Source organism: Leucopleurus acutus (assembly GCF_964270905.1).
Source record: "Leucopleurus acutus genome assembly, chromosome: 6".
Lineage (NCBI taxonomy): Eukaryota > Metazoa > Chordata > Mammalia > Artiodactyla > Delphinidae > Leucopleurus > Leucopleurus acutus.
The window spans coordinates 111,348,996-111,370,391 of NC_139149.1; the positions used below are offsets into that span (position 1 = coordinate 111,348,996).

At 48.0% G+C, this 21,396-nt stretch overlaps 1 protein-coding gene across 4 annotated transcripts in view; it reads left to right on the plus strand.

The window, feature by feature from the left end:
* The window catches only part of DIS3L2 (DIS3 like 3'-5' exoribonuclease 2), a 374,902-nt gene that overhangs the window by 298,001 nt on the left and 55,505 nt on the right, over window positions 1-21,396 (plus strand). For 3 of the 4 annotated variants that reach the window (XM_082841670.1, XM_082841671.1, XM_082841672.1), the window contains exon 13: window positions 246-479. In XM_082841670.1, coding sequence (XP_082697796.1) covers window positions 246-479 — 234 coding nt within the window. Of the gene's footprint in view, window positions 1-245; window positions 480-21,396 lie in introns of those variants that run through there. The other variant, XR_014326289.1, reaches the window with a different exon arrangement.

Consider the following 21,396-nt stretch of genomic DNA (forward strand, 5'->3'; position numbering starts at 1 on the left):
CCTCGCCCGTGCCTCCCGTGTGCTTAGAGGCCGCTCGTCGACTTCCACTGCCTGCAAAGTCCGTGCCCTGAGTTCCCTAAGGGCAGTAGCTCCCCATATGACTGCTCTTTGTACCCCGCCAGAACCAAGTGGCGCTCTGAGCACAAAGCCGGCGCTCGGTGGATCTGTAGAATCTGTACGAATGAATGGTTGCATTAAAAAAAAGCCGAAAAACATTCTCCCTCACAACCTGTCCGTCTTTGCAGATCCTCAGTGAATGGTTTGGCCAGACTGTCATCCGCTCCTGCACCAAACTGAGCTATGAACATGCACAGAGCATGATTGAAGGCCCCACTAGGAAGATCCCCGAGGAGGAGCTGCCCCCCGTCTCCCCGGAGCACACCAGTGAGGAAGTGCACCGGGCTGTTTTGAACCTCCACCGTATCGCAAAGGAGTTACGCCAACAGCGGTTTGTGGACGGCGCACTTCGTTTGGATCAGGTCAGTCGCTGCTTTTTTGTCAACAACCAGCAGGTTTGACTTCGGCCAGAACCTAGTGTGTGTGAGGTTTCACGTGGCAGTCCTGGGCTCCCCCCTCCTCCTTTCCTCAATCACTGCGCTGAAATAGTGTCCTCTGAGGCAGGCAGGAACCACCCCCCACCTGCCCTGCCAACTCCACAGGCACCCAGGGCCTGATGACATGAGCCAAGGCGAAAGGGTGGTGTCTGTCTGGGTGGCTCCGTGACCAGAACTCCCATCTGGTCTTCCTGGTGAGGCTGGATCCAGTACTTGATCCTCACCCAGTTTCCATCTCACATCCCTCTTACAGGAGTTGGGGAACAGGAATCATGGAAGTGTAGAAAGCAGTTGACCAATATCTGATTGTTAGGCTTTAAAACAAAAGTGTTTCTTCTTATCCCTTGTCTTCCAAAAAGATTTATATGTTTACAAATATCTGGATTAATATCTGAAAAAGCAGAGAACTGAGGAGACTGTAGAACGTTGGCTGTTGAAGACAGCAATGGCCCGGAATAGTATCGATTGCTCTTGAGTATCACAGGCATGCTGACGGCCCTCTGGGACTCAGACAGCTGCCACTCAAACCTGGTCGACTTCCACGTCTGAGAGTTGGTAATTCTTAAGATCCAGCAATTCCTTCTTCATTACTTGCCAGTACGTTACAGAGTAGAGCCTTTGTTCCATATTGTGCAGCCTTTTTCTTCTCATTTATATTTCTTACCCGAGCCCCAGAGAACTCGCTCTCCTCCCCTGGTCTCTGTACGCTGTGGGAAGTCTGGGAGTTTGGAAAATGAGTTGGGCCACACGATTGGCTGAGGGAGCCGTTCGTCAGACCATTGGCAGAGCGCAGCCTCGCAGAGACTTCTTTCTCTGAGCCTTTCAGCTTGGAGAGATCTCAAAGTAGAGTAGTTTATCAGAAATTATGATGAATTATGAGTAGCTTATCAGTAGTTTAACAGCCTTGTTTTAGAACTTTCTAATTGATGATTTCATTGCGTCCTACTTTTTGTGATAAACTTACACAAATGCTTCTCAGAAGGCATGGCAAACAGTTGCTGCTCTGGGCCTACGAATAACTTAGCGGCTCTTGGGACAAATGGATCATCTGTTCTGCCTGTGCTTGGAGGAGTCAAGGCATCTTCTGGAACCCTCATGCCCCTCCTTCCCTTGCCTGGGCTCAGGTAGCCTGAGCAGACCTGCCTGCTCGAGAATGCCACTTGGGAGACAGTAGGCAGAGTGGCTGCTGAAGGAGATGGCAGAGCCAGTGGAAGAGGCGTCACGGGCATGGAAGAGGATGGGGGATCTCCTCTCCTTCCTTTAGTGAGATCATTCTTTGGGGCGTGAAGCTCATTCTCACTTACCAGCGGCTGCCTGGTTGTAAATCCAAGGACGCTTCTCAGTGTTTGCTTCCTGGACTTCTGTCCTGCCTTTGGCCCAGGAGAGAAGCAGAGAAGCAGACTGGTTCTCTGCTTCTCTTCATACATCTCTAGTCATGTCCTGCTGGTCCCTTTGCTGGAGCCTCTTCCTCTGCTCACCTCTTTACGGTTGGCATTCCCTGGAGTCTACCCCACCCTCTTTTTCTCTATCCACACTGTCTCCCTGAATGAATTCCTGTGTTCTTATGATTTTAATTACCAGTTAGATGCTGATAACACCAAAATTAGTTTCTCCGGCCCTGCCCTTCTTCCCAGGCACTACACAGGCCTCTCCACCTGCGTCCCTGGACTCCTCACCTGGCTGCCCCACGGTCCTCTCAGCCAGTGCTCGCCGCACCTTCTGCCCGACACAGTGAGCAGTGCCCACGGTGTGCTGCACGTGCTGGCTGTGCTCCCTTCCACCAGGAGTTGTGTGTTTCAAGGGTCAGCCCTCTTTATTCCCATCCTGCTACACCAGTTGTACATGTTGTTATAATTATGCAGTTTAACTGAGTAATAGGTAAACTGATCAAGTAAGAACATTTTTAAAAGCTGGTGTTTCTGTGAAAACTAAGTTAAATTGTTTGGAAACACTCAATGAAGAAGAATCTCCAGAAGTTCTGCTGTTTGGGTGTGACAACTATAGAAGAGTGGGGGAAAAGATCATAAAATTCAGGAGGGGGCTTCCCTGGTGGCGCAGTGGTTGAGAGTCCGCCTGCCAATGCAGGGGACACGGGTTTGTGCCCCGGCCCAGGAAGATCCCGCATGCCGCGGAGCGGCTGGGCCCGTGAGCCATGGCTGCTGAGCCTGCGCGTCCGGAGCCTGTGCTCCGCAACGGGAGAGGCCACAACAGTGAGAGGCCCGCGTACGGCAAAAAAAAAAAAAAAAACATTCAGGAGGAATTCTGTACTGAGATTGCTTTACAGATGTCTAAGCTCTCACTCTGATGAATTACGAGTAGTTTATCAGAAAAAAGTATGTAGAAATCCAATTAGCATACCTTTTCAAAAAGCTTTACATTTTTTCTGAAAGTGAATGAATGTAGATTTATATAAATTAAGTAAAACAAATGTTTAGTTATGTATGTATCTCTTCTGTATGATTCCCCTCTTTAGCCAGCTTCTGGAAAAACTAACCCACCACTGCTTCAGGCACATCAAATGAGAGGGTTCTGTTATACCATTTTAGAAACCTTTCCCCATCAGATTGTTATAAAATTGGATTGAATTAAATATGTTAAATACGCTAAACACTGTAAGAGACCATCAGCAATCTCAGCTCGCATTAGGAGGGGTGTGGTAGTCAGTCAGGGTAGAAGAATGATCACAGTTTCAAGTTGATACTGATCTGTTGGCATGTCTTAGAGTCAGAATTTTATTGCTGAAAATAACTTTTTAATTAATTTTTATTGGAGTGTAGTTGATTTACAGTGTTTTCTTTCTGCTGTACAGCAAAGTGAATCAGTTATACATATGCATATATCCACTCTTAGATTCTTTTCCCATAGAGGCCATTACAGAGTATTGAGTAGAGTTCCCTGTACTATACAGTAGGTCCTTATTAGTTATCTATTTTATAGTATATAGTAGTGTGTATATGTCAATCCCAATGAAAATAACTTTAGATACCTGTATTTCATCAGCCCTCTCAATTTATAGATTAGAAGCTGAAGTCCCCAAAGGTTAGATGAGTTGCTTATATGCAAGAAACCCAGATAGCCCACTCTTTGTTCGCTTTTCCTCCATTTACACCATGCTGACTTGAGAGAGAAAAGTTTTACTTCAAAGTGAGAAAAAAAACCCTTCAAGTCCTAATTAGGTTCCAGTTAATTAAGGTTTGAAAATAATGGAATTGCATCCTTGGAGCTGATTCCGTGGTTCCCCAGAAAACAAGTGTGTGGACCACAGCTTTAGAAGAAGGAGCACATCGATCTCCCGTAGCGAGGGACACTGGCAAGATCCTTTATAGATCAGCTAAACGGCCCCATTCAGCCGTCCCTGCGTTTGTTCTCCCGTGCCTACTGCCTGCGTTTGCCCTCGCGAACGCCCACTTCTCCTCAGCGCTTCTGGCACAGCCTGCTGTGTGGAGCTGCTCTCTGATGCTTTGTTTGCCCCAGTTCACTGTGTCCTCGTTTTTGGTGGCAGTCCTAAAAAAAATATGTCCTCCTACACCAGCCTCAGTTAGAGAGGGTCTATGAGAGGCTCCGTGAGAGGGGACAACATCTGTGTCACGCTGTACGCCCTTGAACGCAGAATAAACCTGCTAAGCCAGCAGTTTTGCCTTTCCAAGAAATCAGTTTACTGTGATGATCTCCAGAATGAGTGAGGTGGAGGACACCAGCGTGGGGCCTATTTGTCAGGTCGAGGACAGACTGGTTTGGAGGTCACAGTAACCGCAGAAACGCAGAGCAGCTCGGTCACTGGGTGATTGCAGGCAACAGCTTAGGCCAGAGCTGCCTGGCCCATGTCTGAGACAGTGCACCCTCAGGCCGCAGGGCCACCTGAGCTGGCTCCAGTCCCCTGGCACCACCTGCCTGCAGTCCTGTGTGCTTACCCAGTGTATGCTCAAATATTAGCAAGTTCTGTATGTACTGTGGTGTGAAACAGACTGCGAAGCACTGCCTTCGAGGTTGGTTTGACTACTCCAAGCATCTTTTTTACCTAGAGGGCGAACCTAGTTCTAAGAGGTCCTAGCTCAGTGAAATGATGCGCCTTTGTTTCGCTGCCCCGAAAGTCAGTGCAGGTGCCGAGTGCATTCTATGTGCTTTTTGGTTGGATGAGTTGAATAATATCCCTTGTTTTCTGCTGCCATGTTAAATCTAGAATTGAACGCAGGTGCTTGTGTTATTTTATTGATTTATAACACGTCACTCCTGTTTCTTAAAAGGAGACTCCCATAAAGGGAGTCCCAGACTTTTCTGTGTTTGTAGTAAAAGTAATCATAATGGCTTATAATGATATGCAAATCTTGAGCTTTGGGGAAGGGGAGCCGTGAGAGGCCTCCACCCCCTGCTCTGGTTGGGGGGGGGGTGCGCAAGCTCCCTGGCACTTCTGTTTGTGCACACCTGGTAGCCTGCTCCCACCTAGGGGTGGAGGTGACCCTGCCTGACTCTGACATGATAGGATGACAAGGCCTCACCTCCTTTTGGAGTTCTGTGCCTGGGCCGTTGCCTTCAGAAAGGATAGCAAGGGAGGATAGTGAGGTGCTAAACAGAGCCCCCCAGACAAAAACTTCTTAGGGAATATTGACTGTTTTCAGGAAACTACACCTACAGCTTTCTGGCGCTTTCTCTCCAGCCCGACCTTGCTCAGTCAGGTGATAGCGCTTAGAGGCCACTCTGTGTGAGGGCTTCTGGAGAAACAAGCATGACTGCGGGAAACTGTGCCACTCCTGGGGTCCCCGGCGGGTGGTCAGGGGATGTGAATGACTCCTGCTGAGCCGTTGACTTTCTGAATTTAGAGAAAGTTATAGTGAAGAAAATCTGGTGTTTCCATCGAACTAAAGGAGCCTTTACTAAATTCTCAGCTTCATCTTATATGATTCCCACCTGGCACAGTTCTGAAGCCCAAACTTCAGGCAGTTTCTCTGAGTGGACTTGATCGTAAAGGTAAACTTATTGGTGGAAACACTTTTTAGATACCTTGGGACCCAAGCTGCTGTGGAAGGCTCTTATGGATGACCTTGGCCTAGCCCAGCCTTTTAAGTAAGGGCTCGGCAGACTGTCTGCAAAGGGCCAGCTAGCAGATATTTTAGGCTTTGTAGGCCGTCTGGTCTCTGTCTCAACTACTCAACCCTGCTGTTGTAGTGTGAAAGCAGCCGGGGACAAACAAATGAGTGTGGCTGTGTCCAGTACAACTTTATGGACACTGAAATTTGAATTTCATATAATTTTCATGTCACAAAACAGTATTCTTCCTCTGATTATTTGTGAATCATTTAAAAATATAAAAACTGTTCCTAGCTTGTGAGCCATACAGAAAGTAGGTGGTAGGCCACATTTGACCTGTGGTCCGTAGTATGCTGACCCCTGCTTAAAGGAAATCCAGCTCTCTTACCCAGTCAGCTTTTAGCAGCCCTTCACCACCGCACTGGGGAGTTGGGCTGGTAATAGAGAACACTTGCGCTGAGTTACCTCTCGGGATAGTTTCACGCAATTAAGTAAATTATTCCTTTGATTAGTATCATGCTTAGCAGGTCCAGTTGGAGGCTAGAAGTAAAGGAATGAATCCGTTTAGCACCAGTTCCCTTACCCTATTTACAGTCAGGTAGCTTTAATTAGCCTGAAGCAAAAAGAGCAGTGGTTCTTAATTTCCCACCTCTGCAAGCTCAGCAGCCTCTTCACAGTCAGATCTCATCCCATCCACCCCGCCTTCCTGAGCCCACCTGCAGAGACACTGGCTCTGCCATCTGGTAGGATGCCGAAGGTGGGAAGACAGCCATTGCAAAACTTGACTCACAGAAAGCTGTATGGCGTTTCTCCCCCCACACCCCCGACCCCTGCTGCTGTATGTAGCAACGTGTTTTGTTGGATCGTGCATTTAAAAATATAGTTAAGTATGTTTCTGTTCCTTATCTACAATGCAGTTATTTTTAAGAAATGAGCATTCCAGCTCTCTGTTTTAATTTTTGTACAGTGTGATAGTTGGTGCAAGGTAAGAAGGATGGGCATAATTATCCTATCTGGCTCTTCCTTGATCTTATTATTTATGTCATCACTTGAGCACAAGAGTAAGCTACTGATCAGGCGGTTGGATATGTTTGTAGACTTGGTCTCTATTTTCTTAGTCATAGAGTCCTCCTTTCAGCAGCATGTCTTCAGAAAGCATTTATTGGGTACAGAAAGCAAGTATGTGGTAGGTGCTGGAAATGAACAGTCCCCGTCCTTAAGTTTATAGTGTAGTGAAGGAGCCGGCAGACCACACAGAAAACGTTAAGTGCTGTGACAGAGCTGTCGCAGGGTGTGGTGAGACTGCATTGGAGAGGCTGGGCCCAGTCTCGGGATCAGGGAAGACTTCCCAGCAGGGGCGGTGTGTACACCAAGGCCTTTAAAAGACTTGAGGGGCTAGCCAGGCTCCGAATGCACGGGGTGGGGCACTTCATGCAAACTGCTGGCGCAGGCGTGGCAGGGGCGAGGGGTGGCGCCTTTGGGCAGCATCGCATTGCTCCAGGTCGTGTGGTGTGGCCTGCGAAGAGAGAGCAGCTCGAGGAGGGAGCAGGGACCAGGCCGTGAAGTCTGCAGGAGCGGGCTCGGGGAGCCGCGGGACGATTTCAGATACAGAAGGGACGTGATCAGAACTGTGTTCTAGAAAGAGCTTACTGGCTGTAGTATGGAGAGTAGACTGAAAGAAGAAAGTAAAGGAAGCTTATATTCCAAGAGAGAAATGACAAGGGAGGGCCCAACCTGAGATCGAGCCCCTGGGGAGAGAGAAAATCACAGATCCGAGCGAGGAAGGAGTATCGGCAAGCCTTGACAAATGGACTGTCCTGATTAGATGTGGAAGGGAGGGGGCGGGCGGTGAGGGAGGAGATTTGAATCAGGGGGTCGGGCTTCAGGTTCAGGCATGTGCACTGATGCAGTACCATGGACTGACCAGGAAATACCTTAGGATAGGAGAGCTGAGAAGAAAGCAGATGACTTCCACTGAGGGTCTGTTGCGTTTGAGGGGCCAGCTGGAGACAGAACAGGTCGAGATGTGGAATAAGCATGTGGGCATAGAGGTCTGGAGGTCAGTCAGGAGGGCTCACCTAGAGGTAGCCATTTGGGAGCCAGCAGCCTCAAAGTGGTCCTTAAGCTGCAGAGAAATGAGCTGTAGTGGGGAGGCATGTGGCACCAGACGCACAGGAGGGCGAGAAACACTTCCTCCTGCTCTGTTCTTAGTTCCTCCACTGTGTTCTTAGTTAGGCCCCTTTGGTCCCCACTTTTTCCTTAGAAAGGAAGCTTTAAATCAGATTATGAAAGCAAAAGTATATTCTTGTTAATATTTGGGTATATTGTGATTTCTTATGAATTTCCCACTTCAGGTAGGAGGGAGGAGTGGTTAGCGTAGCATACATGTAGTTTTTATATTCTGCATTTTAATATTACATAAGTTTTTCTCCATGTCATTCAAAATTCTTCTAAAACCTTATAATGCCTATGTAATATTCCATCATACGAATATGCTCTTAAACATTTAACCTTGCCCCAATTGTGGATTTTTAGTTTCTGATTTTTTGATACTATAAATAGTGCCGTGGCCATCTATGTTCATAAATCTTTATTGTGATCTCTGGTTATTTCTTTAGGACAGTCCTGGAACTGTGCTGATGGGGTCAGAAATATAGACATATTTAAGAATTTTGAAACATTGCCACATTCCCTTCCAGAAAGATCACAGCAGTTTATCCTCTTTCCAGTAGCCTGTGAATAAGGGCACCTATGATGGAAATACCTGTCAGGAGTTCTCTGGCTACATGGAGGGGGTGGGGGTTGGTCTCTCTCTCTCACTCTCTCTCTCTCTGAGTCAGACTAGGTCTCCTGAAATGTCCCAGTGACTGTGGTCTTGGATTTCATCTTTCCTGTTGTTCAGTGTGTTACAGCATAGACTCTTCCTATTTGCATTAGCCATTATTAAAAAAAATACTCATAAGGGTCCTAGACTGTAAAATGGTAAGAGAGGCAGTTCAGAGCTTCTTCCTAAACTCGGTAAAGTCGAGACTGGAGAGTGGTCGCCTGCCCCAAACAAAGTCCTTCTTTCTACTCCTTAGACTCAATAAGAAACGCATCCTATTTGAAATGGTGCTGAGAACTGTCGTCGCAGTCGCAGATCCTTGGAGAACATTTGTAACCTCACTAACCTTTTTTGTTGCTCTCACGTCCCGTGTGTAGCTGTCACACATTGTTTGGGTTGGCCTGACATGAATAATTAAAAGGAAATCCAACTGAATTAAGACTAAAGAGGACAGAGTTGCTCTGTGTCATCTCTGCCACCATAAGACTTGCTACACTTCTCTTTAAGGTAATGGTAAACAGTACAGGAAGGCTTTTACTAGAAGTTGAGAGCTTCTGGTTAAATGTTGACAGGCAGCGCATCACGTCAGCCATGGAGATAGTTCTAGAATCAGGGAGGCTTAAAGAGTAATTATCACCCTGTCAGAATTTTCCCCTTTTTCCCAGTTACCAGTTTCATTATTATGAGCAAGATTTTCATCTTCATCTGTTCATCTCATTTATACATGTATCCGCAGCCAAGAGTCTGTGCTCTTTTGAGCCCCTCAGCCCCCAGGCTGTCTAGGATGGCTCTGGGGCGCAGTGGAGCAGCTGAGGAGGGAACCGCCACCGCCTCCAGCTTCCAGGGAACGTGGGGCACAGGACTCCCCAGTCAGAGGGTATTGAAATCTTTCCCTTGAAGGAGAGATTGGTTTAGTAATCACACTAATTTCCTATGGAACCAGAGCAAACAATCCACATTTATGCATCCCAAGGCGTGGACAAGAGACAGCCTTGAAAACCTGACCTAGTTGTGTATAAGTAGCGCTAATTACACCCACTTATGTGAGTTGGTAACTGTTTGTGGCTTGTTAGCATACGCATAAAAACCAACCTGTATCATTAAGTGTCGGAGTAACTTTGCTGAGCAGCTTGTTATTATAACCCTAAACTTTTCATGTGCTCACTCTTCCTTTAGGCATGTCACATAGTCAATTACTCATAATTTTCAAAAATTGGAAGGAATACAGGTAGTATTATTCTGGAAGTTGTTAAAAATACAGACTCAGACATGATTTCCGGCTCTCACTGGACAGATATTTCTTGAGTTCCTATCGTGTTACAAGTACTACTACTCATAGTTCTATGAAGGAGCCTTAGGCAGTGGAAGACACTTTCCACCCTAAAGTTGCTTAGTGAATTTGTGAAGAACTCTGTGTACTTACAAGAAACTTCAGTAAGATAAAAGCAAGGGCATAGTGAGTTGACACAGGGCTAAAGGAATACCCAACCTGATGGTTTTTAGGTAGATGGGATTAGTGAAAGAAGGCTGCTTGGGAAGGGAAGCCCTGAATCACATGGTAAACAAAGTGAAGGACATGATTGGTGAAGAGCTGAGGGTCACCGATTGCCCACCCTGTTGAGATTTAAGGGTCGTGTTCCATCACACTCCTGTCCCTTCTGAGTTCTGAACCACTGAGAAATAGACACACAAGGCAGACCGAGATCAAAAGATTCCATCTATTACTGATAAAGTTTGGATTAGAGAAGGCAGCTTGAGCCAGTTCGAGCGTTTGGAACAGCCCAGAAGTTGATGCTGTAAAAAGAAACTCTGATTGTGGGCTGATTAGAGGGGGCAGAAAGTAGCCAGAGGCAGAGAGGGGAACGTGCCCTCTACCCGACTGGGGGCCGGGGATACTGGGCACCGAGTCCTAGCGTGGCCTTCGCTACTAGGTGCCCTCCAGTGCAGTGGCTGCCAGTGAGGACCAGTAGCTGATGCCCTTGGTCAGAATGGCCAGAATATATCCTCAGCAGAGCTCTGAAGACTGCTTTTTATATAACTTTAGCGAGTAAGCATGGCTCCCACTCCACCCCTAGAAGCTTTTCACTTGCCTTCCGGTTCTTTCTGCTTGCCTATTACCCAGGCTCATTTCTTATAGAACGGAAAAGCTCTACCCCCACCCCTGTAAACCTTTCTTAGTTTCCAGGAAGCTGAAGACTGAAACTGAATCCTGCTGCAGAGAAGCTTGCACTGGCCAGCGCATCCATCCCGCCTCCCGCTTAGGGCTCCCAGAGCACTTTGTTTATACGTGTCACCTGTCTTGAGCACGTTTTCATGTTGCCTGGTCATTTTCCATTTGCTTCCCTGTCTCCTTCCCTAAAGCTGTAAGTTCCCTAAGGGTAAGGACAGCATCTGTTCACCTTTATATCTCCAGCCCCTGCCCAGTGCTTGTTGTTAAGGGTGTTTCAAGGTCTCTAAGCATCTCTGTACATATTGGTCTTTTTAAAAAGACGATGGGGCAGTTGTGATCTGGGAGAAGGACTGTAGCTCTAGAAGAGAGGTGTGCTTATGTAAGAGAATTAAATGCTTATTATGAATCAGAGAGGTTTCCTCCTCTTTTGAATGAAAGGGTTGGGTGTTTGATTACTTGCCAGGGCATACAGGGTGTAGGACAGGGTGTAATGAGGGCTTTCTCAAGGTGGAGCTGCCTGGACAGGTGTGAGGAGCCGGGAAGCTTTAGCACCCCAGGGGGCTGGCAGTGCTTCTGAGGCTTCCTGAGCACTTCTGTGTTCACCTCTGTATCCTCAGACCAAGCTGTGCCCCTCAGGGAGGCCGGCAAAAGAGGCTCTCTGGGGGAAGGCAAAGAGACCCCCAGTGTGCCCCCCTGGAAAGGGAGATGCTCAGGCTTGTTGGAGACCTGATTTGCCGGCGTGGCAAGGTGGGCAAGGCACCAAGCCCCCCCACCTGCCTTTTGCAAAGAGTCCTTCTGAGGTGAGCTAACATCAGCCTCCATCCACACTTCCCCCATGGGGAGATGGAAATGATCTGTGTACCATGGTGGGCTCCCCAGCCTAATCCTCCCTCTGGGAATTCTGATCAGAGCCTGCTTTTGCTTTTAATGGAAATGATTTCCACAAGACAGAGTTTCTGTATTAGTTGCTGCTGGGCTGTCTGAGAAAAGAACTCACATCACAGCTGGGGTTGAGATTGTGCCCAGATGATTCAAACTTAAGTCCCTAGCATTTCCAGGGGGCAGTGAAGTGAGACAGAGGGCTCTCACCCTGACAAGATGGTATATAAGAAACTGCTGGGGGTTGAGCGGGGCAGTGGCCAATGCCTCCGTCCTCTCTGTGGTGCGAGCCTTTCAGGTAAAGTGGCTTTGACAGACGGGACAGGTTTGGCTCCTCCAGGGCCCTGCCTTTTGGGTAATTGTTCTCATGATTAGGAAGCTCCTGGACTCTCCCCTTTCTATTCACAGGACACTCGGCACGTCCTCGTCCTGCCCCCATGTCACACCCCACGTCACTTGAATGTGAGCCAAACAGCTACGTAAGAGACATGGAATCCTTTGACGTTAGTAAAACCTGCACTGGGGAAAAGGAACCCTTGCAGCTGATGCTTAGATTTCAACCATGACTGCCTCTTGGGGCAGGCCCAGTTGATTCCAATTTGCGTGGTTCTGCAAGCCGGGGCTCTGCCGCTGTTCTGTCAGCTGTCTGTCCTGAACTCCGTTGCCGGACTGAGTTCCCCCAAATGCTGCTTTCACCTGTCACTCAAGAACCTGCCGTCTCCTTAAGCAGATTTCATGGATAGTAAGATTTCCATTAATATTCTGGGATGAGATATAGGATTGCAAGGTTTTATTTTGCCAAACAAGAGCATTTTCTTTCTTTTTTTTTTTTTGCGGTACGCGAGCCTCTCACTGTTGTGGCGTCTCCCGTTGTGGAGCACAGGCTCCGGACGCGCAGGCTCAGCGGCCATGGCTCACGGGCCCAGCCGCTTCGCAGAATGTGGGATCTTCCCGGACCGGGGCACGAGACTGTGTCCCCTGCATCGGCAGGCGGACTCCCAACCACTGCGCCACAAGGGAAGCCCCTCAAAATTATTTTTTGCTCAGGCTTTTTTTTTTTTTTTTGCAGTACGCGGGCCTCTCACTGTTGTGGCCTCTCCCGTTGCGGAGCACAGGCTCCGGACGCACAGGCTCAGCGGCCATGGCTCACGGGCCCAGCCGCTCCGCGGCATATGGGATCTTCCCGGACCGGGGCACGAACCCGTGTCCCCTGCATCGGCAGGTGGACGCTCAACCACTGCGCCACCAGGGAAGCCCAAGAGCATTTTCTTTAAAAGCCAGTTACCGTCTACTTCCTCCACGATTTTATAAATGAAAACATTTTAGCACTAAAACAAAGGAAGACTTAACTTCACCGTTCAGGGCAGTCTCACGTTGACTTGGTTGAGCTTTGTGGAAAACCTTTTTCTCATTTTGTTGATCTCAGACCAGCGTTTGCGAGCTGCTGGATTGTTCCATTGGATCCAAATGCCCCCTGGCTTTGGAGGCCCTCGGTGGTGCGGCCAGTATGTGGTGTTCCCCATTTCCCACCCACCCATCTCCTGTACTCACTCTTCCTTCCCTGCCTTCTCATGGCCTGGGCCTCCACTTCGCTCCCCCCAGCAGGCCCCCCACTTCTTCCAGAAGCCGCTTCCGACAGGCTGCCTCCTTCTCCACGTATCTCCTATCGGTGCCTGATGCAGTACTGCCTGGGTTTTCATTCGCATCATTCTGTGGTTCTGTCTCTTTACTCCCTTCCCTCCCTTCCTGCCTGTGTTCTTGAGTATCAGCTGTGTAGAAGGCAGATACTTCGCTGCAACCTCTTTCTCACTCCTAAATCTGCGATGTTGGTACAGAAGCGGCATGCTACGAGCTGCTCCTAGCACTCAGAATGTCCCCACAGTCAATGGGTGCTCAAGGACACTGTGCCCATAGATCTTGAAGATGTGGCCCTGTTTGTTATTACTCAGGAAATTCCCACCTTTTTAAAGAATGGTATTATTATAACACAGTTGTTTGTTTTGTACTTCTTTCATTCCCATTTTAAATGGCACGTGACAGACATTTTTAACTAGAGAATTTAAGAGCTTTAAAAGTATTTTATAACTTTAGAACATCCCTTTTGACTGATGTTTTTAATTTCTCACATTTAAAAAAAATATCTACTAGGCACAGAGTACTGTGCTAGATATTGGGACAAAGAGATTAGAACATGGTCCCAGCCCTCAGAGTAGCTTCATGTCTCATGGACAGAATACAGACACAAAGAGAGCAAGCGGGCGCACAGGAAACGTTGAGTTTGGGCTGAGTGTGGAAGTGGCTGCTTTGGTATTTTACCTGGGGACACTAGCTATGATTTGAAGGGGCCACGTTAAAAGTCAATGAGAAACAAGGTCATTCTGTTTTTAAAAGTCTTCTCCTGTACAAAACAGCAATTAACAATTTGCTGTAAGAAAACACTACAGATACTGAAAGCAAATTGGAAAGTATTTAATTGCCCTTGAATTTTGAACACCCCACCCCACCCCCACCCCGGGGCGGGGGTGGGGGGGGGGGGAGTGGTGGGGGGGAGGTAAAAGAAATGTGCCAGAGTGGGAGGAAATGAGTGCAGACCTGAAGGACAACACCCAGGGAGGGGATCCCAGCAGGTTTCTTATCTGCTTGTCAGCATTAAATTGGCAGTCCCCTAAATAAGAAAGTTTGCTAATGAATAACAGTCTACTGACTTTGAAGTACATTTGCGCTGGGAACTGTTTCTGAGCTCTGAGAATGCCAACCTGATTTGCTACGAGTTTTGCTCTGGGAATTACAAGGAGCTCTCCCTTCATTCTCCTGTCCTCCACCCCAGCCAAGTCCTGGGACTTAGCTTTTCCTGCAAGCTTCTGTCCAGCCAAGCTTGCAGTCTTGCTTGCCTCCCCGCTGGCCTGCAGGAGCACACTTCTGAGCTCAGAGGGGAGCAGAGCTCTGCCTGAGCTTCTCCCTACCCTCCGCCCGCCTGGCTGTCCGGCTTCCAGGCCTGGATTCCTGACTCCCTGTTGCCGAGGACTCCTTCTTGGTCCCTGTGGAGATCTGTCCTGTTAACCCAGAGGCCTAGCTCGGAACTCTTTGGGGTACATGCTTCTGCTCCGGACTCTGCCCCCGGCCCAGACTCAGCTCTCCTGTGGCCACCAGCTTCAAGTCAGTGACAAGAGAGTGTAGAGCTGTGAGCATGGGCCTGGGACAGGCCGCCTGGGCTCTGATCCTGACTCTTTTTTTTTTTTTTTTTTTTTTTTGCGGTACGCGGGCCTCTCACTGTTGTGGCCTCTCCCGTTGTGGAGCACAGGCTCTGGACGCGCAGGCTCAGCGGCCATGGCTCACGGGCCCAGCCGCTCCGCGGCATGTGGGATCTTCCCGGACTGGGGCACGAACCCGTGTCCCCTGCATCGGCAGGCGGACTCTCAACCACTGCGCCACCAGGGAAGCCCTGATCCTGACTCTTTTGCTTTAACTTTTCTGTGCCTCAGTTTCCTAAGATAATCATGAGTAAAATGAGGTAACATGTTTCAGAGGTAACAGTCGGTAAAAGGGAGATGATAATAGTAACTATGCCATGGGGATGTTAGGTTAAATGAATTGTACCCATAAAACACTTAGAACAGTCCCTGACACGTAACACCAAATGGATGTTAACCGTGTGCCCAGATTCCGAGAAAGGCCCCGTTTCTGTCCTCACAAAAGAGCCACCTCTAACAGGGAAGAACCCAGGAAGGGCTACAGTACAGGCCACCAGCAGTAATGGCCTGGAAAGACCTCACCTCATTTGGGATCCATCCGGTGGGTCTGGGTGGAGGGGAAGGATTTGAAGTGGAGGCCTTGGGGCGAGGAAGGCTGGGCCCCTACTGCTTGGCAGCGGCGGGTGAGGGACGGTCTGGTCTGGTTGGGTGTGTGGAGGGAGCACCACGGTAAGAGACGAGACTGGGGGTGTCTTGAAGCACTCAGCAGTTGGTGCCGGAGTCACAGGGAGAGCAGGCAACCTTTGTGAGCAAGGAAGGGAAGGAAGTAGAGTCGCGCATCACACTCCACGTCACTCAAATAAGAGACACAAAGCATTCCCTTTGAACAGACATACCACAGTTTACATAACCCTTCCTAATGTGGCTACCATTAGGTGGCTTTCAGTTTTTGTTATTATAAATAACACTGCAATTAATATTCTTATGCATTCTTAATCAAAATTGTTTTGGACTGTTTCCTCAGGAATACATTCTTAGAATGACCGCATTCAAGGGAATAACTATTTTTCTGCGATACTTTCTCTTTTTTATTAACTTTTATTGTTGTATTATAAAAGTAATACAATTTGGGACTTCCCAGGTGGTCCAGTGATTAAGACTTTGCCTTCCAATGCAGGGAGTACGGGTTCGATCCCTGGTCGGGGAGCTAAGATCCCACATGCCTCGGGGCCAAAAAACCAAAACATAAAACAGGAGCAACATTGTAACAAACTCAATAAAGACTTTAAAAAAATGGGCCACATCAGGGCTTCCCTGGTGGCGCAGTGGTTAAGAATCTGCCTGCCAATGCAGGGGACATGGGTTCGAGCCCTGGTCCAGGAAGATCCCGTGTGCCACAGAGCAACTAAACCCGTGCGCCACATCTACCAAGCCTGCGCTCTACAGCCCGCGAGCCACAACTGCTGAAGCCCGTGTGCCACAACTACTGAAGCCCGTGCGCCTAGAGCCCGTGCTCCGCAACAAGAGAAACCACCTCAATGAGAAGCCCGTGCACCACAACAAAGAGTAGCCCTCGCTCGTCGCAACCAGAGAAAGCCTGAGCGCAGCAACGAAGACCCAACACAGCCAAAAATAAATAAATAAAATAAATAAATTTTAAAAAAATGGTCCACATCAAAAAATCTTAAAATAAAAAAAAGTAATACAAGTTTGTGTTATGAAAATTTTAAATTAACAAGTAAGCCCAAAATAGCCATCAGTTACCCATCACCTAGTAACAACATTTTTCTAGGTATCCTAAAGCATGTACATTTTTTAGAGCTTTTGACACAAGCTGCAGGATAATTTTCCAGAAAGGTTAGACTAATTTAGGCTTTCCCCAGCAGGGAACAATAGTGCATTGTCACTGCCTCTCACCAAATTGAGAGTCTGGGGGTTCCATTTAATCTTTGTTAATATGGTAGGTTGGAAATGGTGTTTTATTATTGTGTCGGCTTGCATTTGTTTTACTGCTTGTGGGTTCGATCAACTCTTGAGCCGTTTCTTTGCCATTTCTGAGAAAGGGAGAAACTTCCTTCTGCGGTCACTAGAGTCTCCTGACACCTTAAGCCCTAGACCCACCAGCCACATTTTTAGCCAGAATTACTTTTTTTCCCAACTAAGGTATAATTTACATACAGTAAACTTCACTCTTTTTAGAATACAGTTCTGCAAGCTACACATACCACACTCAAAACATAGAACAGTTCCATCACCCCAGAAAATTCCTGCACACCCCTTTGTAGTCAACCCCTCTCCCCTACCCTCAGCCCCTGGCAACCACTCCTGTTTTCTGTCCCTGTAGTTTTACCTTTTCCAGAATGTCAGGTAAGTGGAATCAGACAGCTGGTAACTTTTGAGTCTAGCTTCTTTGACTTAGCATCATGCACTTGAGGTTCACGCCTGTGTTTTGTGTGTATCAGTGTTCATTCCTTTTTATTGCAGAGTATACGTGTATACATGGTATAGATGTTCCACAGTTCATTTGCCCATTTGTCAGTTGAAGGATATTTGGGTTGTTTCCAGTTTGGGGCGATTATGAATAATGCTGCCATAACATTTGCCTACAGGGGTTCTTTTTGTTTCTTTGGGTTTTTTAGGGAATTCCCCCATCTTATTTTTTTTTAATTTATTTAATTAATTTATTTTATTTTTGGCTGCATTGGGTCTTCGTTGTTGCACGCAGGCTTTCTCTAGTTGCAGCGAGCAAGGGCTACTCTTCATTGCGGTACACGGGCTTCACATTGCAATGGCCCCTCTTGTTGAGGAGCACAGGCTCTAGGTGCGTGGGCTTCTGTAGTTGTGGCATGCGGGCTCAGTAGTTGTGGCTCACAGGCTCTAGAACACAGGCTCAGTAGTTGTGGCGCACGGGCTTAGTTGCTCTGCGGCATATGGGATCTTCCCAGACCAGGGCTCGATCCCGTGTCCCCTGCATTGGCAGGCAGATTCTTAACCACTGCGCCACCAGGGAAGCCCTGCCTACAGGGTTTTGTGTGATGGTTGTTTTCATTTCACTTGGGTAAATACCTAGAAAAGGTTGGGTCCTATGACAAGTGTCTATTTAACTTCATAAAAATTTACCAAACTGTTTTCCAGAGTGGCTCTACCACTCACCAGCAATGTACGATAGTTCCAGTTTCTTTACCTGCTTATCAGCACTTGGTATTATCAGGGTTTTTTGTTTGTTTGTATGTTTTAGCCATGCTAATAGGTGTGTAGTGGTGTTTCATTGTGGTTTTAATTTGCATTTCCCTAATGACTAATGATGTTGAGCGTCTTTTTCATGTGCATATTTTCTGTCTGCCTATCTTTTTTGGTGATGTGTCTCTTCATATCTTTTGCCCATTTCTTAATTGGGTTTTTGGTTTCTTTTTTTTTTTTTTTTTTTTTTGCGGTACGTGGGCCTCTCACTGTTGTGGCCTCTCCCGTTGCGGAGCACAGGCTCAGCGGCCATGGCTCACGGGGCCAGCAGCTCCGCGGCACGTGGGATCCTCCCGGACCGGGGCACGAACCCGCGTCCCCCGCATCAGCAGGCGGACTCTCAACCACTGCGCCACCAGGGAAGCCCAGGGTTTTTGGTTTCTTATTACTGAGTTTTGATATTTCTTTTTATATTTTAGATATAAATCCTCTATCAGATTTGTGATTTGCAAATATTTTCTCCTGCCTTTGGCTTGTCTTTGCATTCTCTCTGGCTTATTTTTTTATACTCTCTTGAAGAGCAAAAGTTTTACATTTTGGTAAAGTCTAATTTATTGAATTTTTTTATGGCTTGTGCTTTGGGTGTCACATCTAGGAAATTTTTGACTAACCCAAGGTCACGAAGATTTTTTCCTATGTTTTCTTCTGGCAGTTTTATAGTTTTAAGATTTACATTTAGGTTCTCCACTTATTTCCTAGCTCCAGAAGTTTCTTTTAGAAAACAGTTCCGTGAAAGAGACACACACCTGAGTAGATTTGGTATGGAGTCAGTCCTAGGAGCCTGCGCAGGCATGGTGCCCTCCAGGAACCATCTGGAAAGGAGGTGTGGGCGTCAGAAGCTGCCCAGGAGTGGCTTTTAAACAGATAGTAGGCTTCTCTGGCTTAAGACTTGGCATAAAAGTGAAGATTGTATCCTTTAAAGGAGGGTGAGGATGATAAGAGAAAAACCTCTAAACTTTCTAGATAAATCCTTCTGACTGCTGCACAAAGTCAGGACGGTGACTGATGCCAAGGCCAGGACTTTGTCGATTACACGCAAACACCCATGTCGGTGACTCACCCGATCATGCTTTAATCTCATAACCGAGAGGCTTTCAGAAATTATAGTCAACAAGGCAGCTTGCTAGTTGTGACTGCCATTGGAATTGGGTTTTCCTCAGAACAGCTGGAGTGTAATGTGGTGGGAAGAAAGCCTGATGTGGGTGAAGGGCCAAGGATTGCTTGCCTGGGAAGGTTGTGCAGCTAACGTTTGATAGAAATCTGTGAAATGACCGACCTCAGCCAAGCTAAGTAGAGGCCTGCCATCTTTCATCCATGGGAAAATACACTGCAGCAAAAGTATTCAGAAAACAGCATTGACTGTCCGCTTTGTGTCAGTCATTGCAAGACACAGATGGTCCAGAGCGTGCTCCGTGCTGGGCTGCCAGGAGCCGAGAGAAGACTCCTGTTCTAGTGAAGGAGAGCCCTTGAGAGCAGGTTGGAAATGGCTTCTCCAAGGATGTTCCAGACAGAGCAGCGCAAGGGTTTGGTGTGTTCTGGGATTTGCAGGCCTTTGGCATGGCTGTGTCACAGAAAGGGCTCACAGAGGCAGTGGGAGATGTTATTAGAAGTGGAACCAGGGCCAATCTTGGAGGACCTTGTTTGCTCTGCCCTGAGATATGAGTGTTTTCTTGAATTCAAATTGGTACCATTGAAGCATTTTACATATGGAAGTGATGGGCTAGGACTTTCTTTTTAGAAAGATCTCTCTGGAGGCTCTGTGGAGAATGAATTAGAAGGGGCCAATTAGTGGTCATCTAGGTGAGATGGCTAACCTGAAGTCATACAGCTGACAGGAAGCCACAGGTGAGAAAGACACTGAGGAGGTAGAATCAGAGCCCAAAAAGGGAGGGGGTGGGCACATGGATGGACACTCCTGGGTTTCTGACTGGGCAGCGGGGCGGCTGTGGTGCCACCCAGGAGAGTCCCCCCCCCCCCCCGCATCGCAGGAGGAAGAGCAGGCGTCAGCTGGGGACCCTGTGAGCTGGAGGCCCCTGGCACCATCCTGTTAAAGGCCGCAAGGCGGCCGGCCTCGGGAGTCCGGTGCACCTCTGCTACCGCACCACAGATTCTCCCTCCACTCAGGTACACACGTGTTCCTGGAGGCATCAGAAACACATGTGCCTTCCAGAGTACAGTAAGCAGGACTGGAAACACGCTATAAAGGCTAGTGAGAGAGGCGGCGTGAGCGCACACGGGGATTGAAGAGCAGCACGTGGCACAGCACGGAAGCCTCTGTCCCCCCCCCCCCGCCCCCATGAGCCAGGTTGCCAGACAGGGCTTCCCTTGGGCACAGGGCTGGAGGAGAGCAGCCATCGCCAGCTCTCGGCCTCCCCCCACCCCCTCACCTTCTCCTCTCTCTTCCCAGACAAGCTCTTCTCATTTGTTGTTTTTTTTTTAAAAAAAGAGTGAATTCGCTCCCAGTCCTTTTGAAACCCAACATGTCAGTGATAGATGAGGCAGTATTCTTTAACTTCAGAGGAGAAAAAGTGAGTGAGTGAATGCGAGCCCGGGGAGTTGAAAAGTCCAAGGGAACAGGAGACACATGGGGTGACCCCGCCGTCAGGAGGAGCGCCCTCAATCCCACCCCTGCTGGTGCTATGCAAAGGCACAGACAATGCTACTTTCAATAAATCATGAAGGCTCCTGAATACCCATTTTTGTCTGTTTTCAATGGACCTTGGGCATATTGCTTAAGATATGGCCAGCCATTTGTGCTGTGTTCCCAGATACTCAAAGGCTCGAAGTCAAGTGCTCTCTCGACTATATAATGGAGTCTTTGCATAGGGGATTTTGGGGGAGATTTTTTCAGATTTCCATAGCTAGTCATAGTGAAGGTGACCTCGTGGGTAGTGGGGGCTATTGTCCCCCTTCAAACATCCATCCTTTGAGTGATGCTGAGCTTTGTGGGGTATCCATGCAGCACCTAATTCGATCACACATCTGACCCCTGCCTCTTTGGCACTGTCCCCTCCTCTGTGCTCACTGGGCTGCTGGAGGCCTCTGCACAAACCCTGGCTGTCCTCTGGACGCATTCTGTGCTGAACAGAGCTCTTGACTGTGTTTCCCGCTCTCAGAATTCTAGGCCCCCCAGTGAATCTGGCCTGGGGAGTGGCTGCTTGCGCTCACGGTGGCGTGCTCGTGAAGATGCCTGTTGGAAGCGCCTTTTAAAAGTCCCTGGGTTGTTTCCACACTGGAGTCTTGGAAAGCAAGGAGAAGAATAACCTGGGGTCGTTTAAGGGCTGGCTGGTCATTTCCTTAATCGTCTGTGACCGTTAAGAGCCTGATTTTCTATAAAGAAGCACAGAGGCTTCCTTGGCTTGTTATTAATAATAACAAACAGCTAGAATTTATTGAGCACCTGCCATTTGCCAAGTGCTTTCACATGTTACCTCATTTAATCCTTAAACCTTATACCCATTTTTACAGATGAGGAAACTGAGACTTGAGGTTAAATAACTTGTCAAAAGTCAC